Source organism: Pezoporus wallicus, unplaced genomic scaffold (genome assembly GCF_028554395.1).
Source record: "Pezoporus wallicus isolate ANWC-B61680 ecotype Strahan unplaced genomic scaffold, APGP_CSIRO_Pwel_v1 scaffold_7402, whole genome shotgun sequence".
NCBI lineage: Eukaryota > Metazoa > Chordata > Aves > Psittaciformes > Psittacidae > Pezoporus > Pezoporus wallicus.
In genome coordinates, this window is record NW_026641037.1 from 3,903,615 (window position 1) to 3,914,677 (window position 11,063).

General features: G+C 45.2%; 1 protein-coding gene across 1 annotated transcript in view; it reads right to left on the reverse strand.

The window, feature by feature from the left end:
- The window catches only part of LOC130605856 (probable cation-transporting ATPase 13A5), a 34,661-nt gene extending 24,573 nt beyond the window's left edge, over window positions 1-10,088 (reverse strand). Inside the window, exons 1-7 of the mRNA XM_057421655.1 lie at window positions 10,026-10,088; window positions 5,129-5,302; window positions 4,195-4,335; window positions 3,927-3,997; window positions 3,771-3,851; window positions 3,158-3,227; window positions 2,108-2,242 (exon numbers count right to left, since the gene is read on the reverse strand). Coding sequence (XP_057277638.1) covers window positions 2,108-2,242; window positions 3,158-3,227; window positions 3,771-3,851; window positions 3,927-3,997; window positions 4,195-4,335; window positions 5,129-5,302; window positions 10,026-10,088 — 735 coding nt within the window. The remainder of the gene's footprint in view (window positions 1-2,107; window positions 2,243-3,157; window positions 3,228-3,770; window positions 3,852-3,926; window positions 3,998-4,194; window positions 4,336-5,128; window positions 5,303-10,025) is intronic.
- Between the last annotated feature and the right edge of the window lie 975 nt (window positions 10,089-11,063).

Here is an 11,063-nt window from a genome sequence, read left to right on the forward strand (position 1 = left end):
ATGTCAATTCATCAAGTTAACATAGAACCCGCTGCTATGGGACCTAATTTTCTCTTTGCTTTGTTCATGATGCTGTATCTCCCTTGACCTTCAAGGGGCTATTTCTGCTTTGTGTCAGAGTACATCTCCTTAGCTGCAACACTGCTATCTGCAGTCCCTTAGTAGAGGGTTTCTTTGTGCTCAGCAGTTTTCTCCTTGCTATCAACAGGTTGCTGTCAACAGGACAACCAAGTTCTAAAGGCTATTCTTACAAAATTGACATTGCAAGAAAAACAGAAATTCTAATTTAGCTGGGTGTCTGTGCTTCGCCAGTTTTTGCAATCCAATTTAGACAATTACATATCCTGAGATAATGAAGTCAACTCTCATTGCAAAGCCATTAGAGAGAATGTCTTATCTTGATTTAAAAGTTGCAATTGCAAAACACTAATCCCCAAGCATGGATTTCTTTATTAGCATTGTTAATGTGAAGATGTTAAGCCAGTTTGAAGAATATCCGGAGGCTCCAAACATTGTGACTCGTCCTGCCAAAATTACCAGTTGCATAATGAAACTGGCCTTGCTAAAGAAAGCTGAATGGACTTTATCTGTTCTTTATGCTCTGCAATACCAGGAAGGACACCAATATTTTAAGGACAAAGGTGTGCTCAAAGAGATCTGAGTGTTTGTTCAACATGGGAGTGACAGTCATCCTCTGATATTAGTCAGAGATACAAAAACATGATGTGCAGCCAATATACCTGTGATGGCAAAATCCCAACTATTCACAAAGCCCTTGCTGAGATCAGTGTGAGGCAGTAATAAAAGCTTGCCCTTGGCAGGGCAAAAGGTGCACAGCAGTGCCAAGTCAGCACAGCAGACTGGAGAGTGCCTACTGCCCAAAGTCCCACGAGTGCAGTGGCCTGAGACCTATGCAGGGAACATGCTGTGTGCCTCTACCAGTCCAGGGAAAAGCCAGCTCCTGGAAGGGCAAGTTATTGCTTCCTCCTGGGTGGCACTTCGCAGGGAAGTTTGTTATACCCCTTTCTCCAGGAACCTTTTAAATGGTTGAATCTTGCCCTTGCCCAGTAAATCTGTGTGGGAACAATGATTTTAGCAGTGGATTTTGGTGCAATGTGAGCTGTGCCTGGCTCTGAAGTAGCACACAACCATGACACTCAGGTCAGTGCACCGCAGGGCTGCCCCCCCTTCCACCACCTCTAGTCACATCACACTGTCTGCAGGAACTGTAATTCTCAATGCTGCCCTCTAACCCTCATATTGTTCCTGAAGATGGATAAAACACTTAGTAGGACTCAGGAACCCCAGTTCATTTTTGCTTTTAAATCTTAACAATACAGAGGAATGTGATAACCTAACATCCAGACCCAAGAGTATTGCCTGCCAGGCTCCTTTTTCTACTGCTCTTTTCCATTCTTTCATTCACACAGGATTACAAAAGAGAAACTTTCTCCATGTGATTTTGATTTTCCTGTGTATTTAAAGTGGGTTCAGAGATCAAGGAAATGTCTTCTGAATTCCCAGTGAAAGTGTCCTGTGATTCCAGCAGAAAGCAACAGGAATCTCACCTGGCTGCATGAAGATACTCAATGGCAGGCAAACATTGCATAAGGCTCATTTCAATCTATTTGCCTTTGCCATAGAGGCTGAATCGGGTATATCACAGGCAAGTGCTTTAGGTCAAGTGAATGAGCTGAGACTATTAGAAAATTCTTGCAAGCAGCTGTATCCATGATGGAAGTGTTGAACAAATCTGAGGGATAGTTGTGTTTCTTTTTGCTGTTAAGACTTTTTATTTAGCAAAGCTTAAGAGGAGTGGATCTTCCTGAAATTACAGTAGGAATCAGACTCATGGATACAGTCCACCTTCATAAAGTCTTACAAACCCTGGGTATCAGACTTCAATCTTTAATTTTTGGGAAGTTCAAGATGCCCAGGTACAGCCTTTTTAACTTTTCTATAGCAATAAATTTGTAGTAATACAGCAGAATGCACAGCAATAAAACCTAAGAAGAAAGAGTATATAAATAGCCAGTTGTGCCTGTGATAGATGGAACTACTAGCAAAGTGCAGGCTGGGGAGCTGGCAGGCTGCATGGCAGACTCACCTGCCTGAGGTCATACACGGTTAAGCCAATGGAAACGATAGTCAGAATTATGATGGCCACTGAATATTCAATGTAACCTTGGCTCAGCCACAGCGTGAGGGTGAAGGCTTGGAAGACATAGAAGGGGTTTAAAATCTGCAAATACAAACATAATGCACGTCAGAGGATGGACATAACACATCAGGAGAGATTGAGTGTGGCAGTAGGTGAGAACACTTCATTACAGTGTCCAAGATTATTAAATAGCAATTTAAAAGATTATTTTGCCATCCCAGAGCAGCATTCTTTCATGGCTCTTTTAGAACATTAATAGCCCCCAGCTTTGAACTTACCAGCTTACATGTAGTTTGTGGTATTTGTAATTAGAAGCTGTTGCTAACCAGTTACTATGCAGCAACAACTATGCTGGCAACTTGAAGTCAGACTTAAGTGACTTTAAGTTGGTTGGTTTCCCACCACAGCTACCTAACAAACACAACCTTAACATTTCCAATTCTAAGTAATGGCTACACAGAAGGCACTACCCAAATGTGGGAAAAAAAAGTCCTTAATACTTTGTGATTTATAAACATCACTGTGACTATGGCATTTATTTGAAAAATAAAAATTCTAAAGAAGATCTAATGGTCTGTGGGGCCCTCAGTAATCAGTCTTAGACTGCAGCTAAAATGAAGGCTTTATTTCCTTATACTTCTATACTTCTAGTTACTCTATATTATGACAACCTTATGATACCAGTCATTATTCACTTTACTGTGTTATGCTGAAACAGGCCACAAAAGCCCCACTGAAGTCTGAGAATATAATTTTGGTTATTGTAAGGAAAACATTTAGTGTTATAAGTATGCAGCACCAGTCATCCTCTTAACTTCACATTTTTTCCTGCAACACTTTTCTAGGAATGTGTGCTAATAGCTAAAAAGGAGGTTCACCAACTTTCCTCCATGGCTTATACTTATGAAGCATCAATCACCCCATCCCAGAGTGCCCAGGTGAAGTCTTCAAAAAACTTCATACCTGTCCCAACAAGTGCTAGTCTGACTTACTGACCTCTTTAAAAAGTAACTTCCAAATAGGACGAACTTCAACTTCAATGGCATTAGGTCCACACACCACCTGCCTGTAGGAAGGCATAGAAGAGTTCCCCATGTTATAGCTTAGTCATGTCAGGTAAGACTTCATGTGGAAAACTGTGCATCCAGGTAACATTAACACTTATCTAAAAATCAAAGTTGTGGGGGCATCATATGGCTGAGCAGGACAAATAAACCTGTCAGGAGTCTATTGTATTCAAGAGAACTTTACACAGAGGCAGAATTTTACTGTTTCCTTGCTGAAAAGATCATCACTTTGCTGCTCAACTCTATGATGAGCTTTCTGGAGGGCTTTTAAGGAGATGATGGCAAAGGAAGCTAGTCATGTCTTGCTGTGCCTTTAGCCCCAACTGGAACCAGTGCTGTTTTCACCAGACTTAACTCTGGCAACACTCAGAACACAAAAAGTGTAAGAAAGTGTGAGGGATGATGATTTTGCACCTTTTCACATGTTTGCACTGCATTACTACTAAGGTGGGTACTAAGAAGCTCACATGAATTTGAAAGGAAGAATTAATAGGTCACACTGTCATGATTAGCCCATACATCTACTCATGTGTAGAACATACCTGATCTTCTGTTCTTCCCTTGTCAGGCCGGCTCCAAACTTGTGGTGTATGCTGTGACATGTGTTGCTGTCTTCTAGTGATCTAGGGTAACAGAAGAAAGCTCAGACAAGGGAGTTCCTACCACAAAGGCTTTTGTAACAGACTGTTGACACTCACCCAACTTTCTTGAACTCTTTTACAGAAAAGTCCCAAATATAACGGATTTTCTGCACCTGGATACATCTCATCTGCAAGACCAAATTGCAAAAATACCTTTTGCCACTCAAGGGAAAACCGCTTCACTGTTACAGAAATGCTTCCCTATGTTTTAGAGTTTGTGGGAAGATGCTGATAGAATACCCCTGGGAGCCTCCATGTGCCTTGACTCCCATTTTCACCCACAATCTCCCTGCCATCTTTCTTCTTCATTTTATAGATGACTTACCTTTAACTTCATTACAGCTCTGTTTATGACCGAATCTGTGTCGGCTACAAGAGGACTTTGTGTATTACTACCAACACGTAGTGCCAATGTGGACAAATCAATCCAGGTTACCTTCTTCCAGGTGTATCTCTGGAACTCATCCTAGAGAAATCAAAGCACAGCTCAGTGACAAGTCCAAAATGTTGCCTGTGAGCATGTTTCCTGATGCTGGGAAGTATATATGAGATTCCTAGAGAATGCATACAGATATGTTAGAATGAATTGTTCTTTAATCAGTTTAGCCTAATGTAATTAGTTATAATGAGCAATAGATTACTCATTTAGTGATTTGAGTGCCATTCAACAACTATTGGTTATTTTAGGAATATCACTGCAATGTTGAGCATTAAGTGTCTTCAGCATTTGCTCTGCTAGAATTGGGTTGGGGTTTAATCTACAGTCATGGAAACTTAGAATATCATTAATGCCTGAAATCCAGCTGCCCAAAACCTATTACTTCAGCATTGCCCAATAACTTTAAAACAGAAGGGTTACTAACAGCCACAACTTCTGAAGATGACTCCTCTGCTGAAGGCAGTTGGCCACATCTCATGCACATCAAGGGAGGAACAGGCAGAGATGTTTTATGGAACATGTTATCGGCAGAAGGCAGCTTATGGAGCTTGTGGATGGGCAGCTGCAATGCCTGAAGACTGCTTGGTGCCCAGCCTTTTGGCAGAGCAGCTGTGGTCTTGTTAGTGTAAGTGTGGTGTGCAAAATACTTTTGCACAGTATTTCAAACTCTGAAAATAAAAACGGAAGCTTGACCAATCCCTGCTGCTTCACTTGAAAAAGTGGTGTTATTAACCTGCTACTTGACACAGACAGACAGGCTGCCTTATCTGTAAAACAATAGGTTCTGCAAAGTAACAGGGAGCTAGGAGGTTTCACCTACTGTTGTTCTGAGCAGAACAACATCTGCTTCTTCCAAGCTGCAACGGATGCAGTTTGCCCACACATGCCACTCTGGCTTCCAGTAAAACAGCAGCAGCAGAGCCCCACAGGACAAGATGTAACCAGCAATGCACAAGGTCCTCCTCCAGACTTGGGTTTTGTAGCCAAATATCTCCTGTACAGCAAAAACAAAGCATTCTTTGTTAACAAGTTTGACCTTGGTGTTTGTTCATCAGGAAGCCCAAGCTTATTGAAAAGAGAGGTTGGTGGCTGAAGCCCTCCGTCATAACTGCTCAAAGTTATTTTTTAGAAATTAGAGCTTGCCGATTCATAAAACATAGTTAAGAATACATCAGAGCTGCTAAAAGGATGCTGCTGCTGGTAGGAGTTTTCTCATGTCAGTTCTCCCAGGATTAATGAAGAATTAACTCCAGTCTGGTGCTATTACCACAAAGACTGGAGCTGACCCTTCATGGTAACAGTTCTTTAACTGCAGTGCTAGTGCCAAACCACCCTGCCTGCCACTGAGGAGGATGTCTCCATTTGAACTTAGTGCTGGCTGTTGAAATGCACCCTGCCAACAGTGGCACAGAACCTGCCTCAGGGAAAGAAAACTGCCAGACCCTGAGCAGCTCCTCTCAGGTACCAGACCTACTGGTGTGTTATCTTCCACCCCATATACCTTATCTTGAAAACCAATATGGAGGGCTCTTTTTGCTCTGTACACTCTTTTCCTCTAACTTATACTCCAGATCGTCTATCATCTTCCCTACTTGCCCATTCATTCTAATAACCCAGTAGTCATCTGCTCAGCAATGCACTATTGTCTGTGAAGAAGATCAAGTCCACAGCTTCAGTTTTTCCCCTTGAGAAATCCTGTGGATTTTTGCACCCTTTGGTTTGCCTTAAACCTCCTCATGAGGCTACAGTAACTTTAATGCTTATAGCATAACTGGATCCTTGTCTACATGTTGGGTGCTTTCCTGGACCTCTCAGTACTCTGAAGGATATTAAGGAAATGGGGAGATGTTCCATCCACAGCTGGTGGCTCACAGCACCCAGGGGTGCCAACCCTTTGGACAAGGACCTGTTGGAGCCAGTCCAGAGGAAGGCCACAGAATGATCAGAGGGCTGGAGCACCTCTCCTACAGAGACAGGCTGAGAGCTGCTGTTCAGCTTGGAGAAGGGAAGGCTCCGGGGAGACCTTAGAGCAGCTTCCAGTGCCTAAAAGGGGCAAGAAATCCAGAGAGGGACTTTTTACAAAGGTATGTAGGGATAGGACAAGGGGGAATGGCTTAAACTGACAGAAGGTAGATTTAGATTAGATGTAAGACATTCTTCACTCTGAGGGTGCTGAGGCACTGGCACAGGTTGCCCAGGGCAGTTGTGGATGCCCCATCCCTGGAAGTGTTCAAGGCCAGGTTGGACAGGGCTTTGAACAACCTGGTCTAGTGGAAGGTGTCCCTGCCCATGGCATGGGGTTGGAACTGAATGATCTTTAAGGTCTCTTCCAGCCCAAACCATTCTGTGATTCTGTCACTCCCATCCAGCCTGGCCAGAGCTCTCACAGCACTGAGACAGGTGCCCTGGTAGGTGCCACCCTGGCCCTGCAACCCTACACCCACCACCTCAGTAGCCATGCAAATGTCCCTTTCTGCTTTCCTATTGGCACCAAGGCGTGAATCCTGCAGCCCTCACCACAGGGTTTCCTTTGTGCCAACTATGCTATGGCAGATTATGTAAAAGTTTATTTGGGAGAATAATTTTTTTTTAAGACTGAAATGAAAACCTAGAAAAAAAGATATTTGTCTATTTGTCTGTTGCATCCCCTGCTGGGGAGGAGGGGGGAAATCCCAACAAACCCAAACCCACACAAAAATCCCCAAACAAAACACACGGGGCGGGGGGGGGGGGGGGAAGATTGTCCAGCTCCATACAATCCCTGTGACTTCATCCTAAGGCTGATGATGAGGGCAGGAGCACACCTGTGCTCAGGAGCAGTGGCATTGCAGGTAAACAGCTATGATGCTGCCCTGCTGGCGCCTGGCCCATCACCCTGGCACCAGCAGACCTGCTGCCAGCCACCCACTGCTCCTGGGTGCTGCAGGACAGGCCCGTGCAAGGAGCAATCCTGTGCCATCACCAAGGTAGACGCCTAACCCCGACCACACATAACAGTTGCCCTCCCACCAGGCGGCAGGTGCATGAGGTACCTTCCCCTGGGCAGCCATGAAGTGACCCCTCAAATGTAGTCAGAGGTAGTAAGTAAAAGGAAGTGTTCTTGTACATCTACTTGTGATTCCACTGAATGATTTTGCATAATAGCTTGCCTATTAAAGCCCACAATGTAGTGAATTAGTATAACCTATTCACATGGCTTATAGTACTTGAGAGGAGGAGGAGGGGGAAATGGTGTTTTAAATTCTAATAAAAGAATAAAAATGAGTAAGTCCCACATCTGAAATGTACATCAGTGAAATACCAGAAGGATGATCAGTGCTTAACAGAATACTTCGCAACAAAGCAGAACTCCTTGGAGAGGACTTGCACAAACAATTGTGCTGGTGCAACTGTAAATATAATTTTGAAGTGATTTAAAAGCGGTGAAGTAAGAGCCTATTTAGGTTTAACAGAACAATTATCTTCATTTATTTGAGCTCTGATCATAATCAACATAAACCAAGCTGAAATCAGTGGAGCACAACTGAAGTAAATATAATCATGCAACTTTAATATGGTTAGCAAAATCCATTTCAAACCAGCTCTGTAGCTCTGTATGCAGCCCAGCTGTATACAAAATATTATTCCTCCAGAGGTTACTGAAGTTTTAAATCAATAACTACAGATAGTGTTTCCAGGTATTTGGGGTAAGCCACAGAGTCCACAACTAAACAAATTCAAGGAGATTTTCATTTGCTTGCCTTTTCATTGCAGGATTTTTATAAATACACTCCAAATGGGGGCCTGGAAAACAAGGAGCCTAATATGGGGCTAGCTGAAATGACAGAAGGTATGTGGAACCACAACCCCACAGGATCACTCCATAGGGAGTGGAGAGGATCAAATCAACAGCAAAACATGGAGGGAAGGCTGGAGAAGAACTGTGGCATTAGGGCTGGGTGAGTGCAAGCGTAGGTCAGCTTCACCCAGAAAGTGCATTTGGGGATCTCTAGCATGGAACACAGGCTGTTGCCAAAAAGAGGGGCTCTAGCACGCAACAACTAACTGATGAACCTGAAAATGCATTATACATGTTGGAAGATAATCAATAGAAGTGCACTGTACATGTCTAAAAGGGGTGGTTTAAACAAGTAAGAGTGGTGTGGTCAGCTCCTGACATGTGGGGTGCTGGGCAGGTCCCCCTTTGCAGATGCTGAAAGACCTCAGCACAGCCAGGACATTCCAGGTCCTCGCTGCTGTGCCAGTTCAGGGCTGGGCAGCAGCCGAAGCTCCCTGGGGCAAACAGATGGTTTTCCCTGTTGAAGTTAGTCACATACATCTGCAGCAGGTGGCCATTCAACTGGATCACTGTGCACAGGCATGGTACAAAGGCAGCCTGTGGCAGTGCACAGCGTGTTCTCAGAGAATACACACTGGGCATTCACACAGCGCTTAGGAGGAAGCACTGAAGGTCAGAGCTGAGGGAACCCACTTCACAGCTGATTTACCTCAGTGAGCCTGCAGTGAGAGGAGTTTCCCAGGAAGTGCAGTACCTGGAAGCAAGGCTGCTCCAGCAAACAGGACCACAGGAAGGTGTATCATAAAAACCAGCACTCATCCTGATGCAGACAACCCTGAACAAGGCAGGCTGCATCAGCAGCACCCAGGGCAGAGCTGGTGCCCTCCTCTGCCTACAGGGTTTTCAGCCACAGACTGGATAAGGGAAGAGAGGCATCTCCTGGAAGCACAGGCAGCCCACGTGGGGTGCACAAGGCTCCCGGTCTAAAGGCTGCATGTGGCAACAGCCCAACTCTTCCCATTCATCCTCATCAGAGAGCTATGCTTCTTATGCAAGTAGAGGCAGGCACTAAGGGCCATATCCACATGCCAGCTAGTGACCCCCTGACAAACACTATCAGTAGCAACAAGCAGGACACAGGTGACTCCTTACCTGTTTCCCACAGGCATTTTTGCCCTGTGTGCTCGACCCAGGCTGCTGCAACTGGCCTAAATTTCCTAGTCTAAGACAAGTTTACATAAAAAACAGTCCCAGCAGACATTTACTGAAGGCAACCAGGAAAGCTAAAGCCCCAGTGCTATTAGTAGCCCTGGAAGCATTCCTGATATAGAGGTGCAGGTGTTCTCTTCAGGGCAGGATCTCTCTCACTTGTGCATACCCAGAGCACCTTCATCCCCATGAAGGAAGCTGGTTGAACAGTGGTACTGGAGATCATAGAATCAATAGAATGGTTTGGGTTAGAAAGGACCTTAAGACCACCTAGTTCCGACCCCTGCTATGGGCAGGGAGTCTTCACAGTAGACCGCGTCACCCAAGGCTTTGCTTGCAGAGGACAGAGACTCTTACTCTGGGGAAGTGTGCTGCTGGACTTCCAGTACATACAGCACATATATATCTCCAGCATATAGAGTGATAAGACTATATTTTATACCTCTGCAGAGACATCTACTTCTGTGCCCAGTCCATGCACTGGAAATATCTGTGTTCTAGTTGTTCCCTGCACAGAAAGCAGAAGAAAGTCTTATTCCCACCCTCACCAGACTCTTGTGTAATCACTCCATAGCAGGTAGAGGAAGAGTTTCCAGTTCACTGTGTTTGCGAAGCCCTCAGTGCGGCCCTTCCAGGCAGCTGTGTATAATCAATAGGCACATCCAAAATGGGCATGTGGGAAAAGAGGCGCAAAAGGAAACTAAACCCAGCACAGATCCCCGCTTCTTACCAGCTCATTTTCTTCATCCTTGTTGAGGAGTGCGTAATGATCCTTCCACAGCTTTTCCCCCATCTTACCACGTTGTTTGCAGTCCTGGATGTCCTTGTTGGTGGGGTCAAGCAACTCTGAACACAATTACTGTCTAAAACTCAGGCCAGTGTTGAAGTCACTCTCACCATGGTCCTCTCTGCTACCTTTAAAAGTCCTACAGTGTACATGCTTCTTATAAGGCTGCCAGCAGAAGGAGAAAGATCCGCCCTCACATGTAAAGCCCTTAAATGCCTGGCTTATGCAAGACGTGTGCTTCTCTGCTTCCTGGATTTGCTAAGTTCGCTGGGGTGGGCCTGTCCAGAGCAGAGCTCTGGTGGCAGAGGAGGGAGGGCAGCTGTATGTCAGGGAGATGGCTTGAAGGGAGATAGAGGCATGTGGCAAGAAGAAGGGTGGAGAGTGCTGCAGCCCCATGCACAGCTGACCCCAGAGCAGCCACCTAAGTGCTGGGAACCACCGACAGTGTGTCAGAGAGAAGCATCTGCCCTGGGGACATCATAGTGTCCAGGCCTGGGCTTGGTTTCAGTGCAGTGGAGGTGCACACCGTAGCAGTGGTTTTCAGGTGTGGATCCAGTCTGACCTTCCCCGCTATCTCTGGGCATCACTCAAACATGAGCTTTGGTTCAAATTCTGCCTGAATTACAAGGAAATAGCAATGGGGCTGGATGACTCCTTTGGAAAAGCCCAGCTGGGTGACCAGGACCCTTGAACAACATGCAGCATGAATCCCTGTGAGGCAGGGAGAGATGAGAGCTCAAACCGTTCTCCCTGGCAGGGAGAGCAGCAGCACGCAGGCTTGGGAACCCCCCTGTACATCTTCCAGTCTCCTGTATCCCAGCTCACAGTGCTGTCAGAGACATTTTCCAAGCATTAACCTGAAATTCTTCTGTCTCTCCCCATTCTCCTTCAGTCACAAAGTCTGAAAACAACTGTTTATCCAGACAGGAAAAACTTACTGCGTTGTTGTCCTGGTATAAAGTACGTACTTTGTTAGTAGAG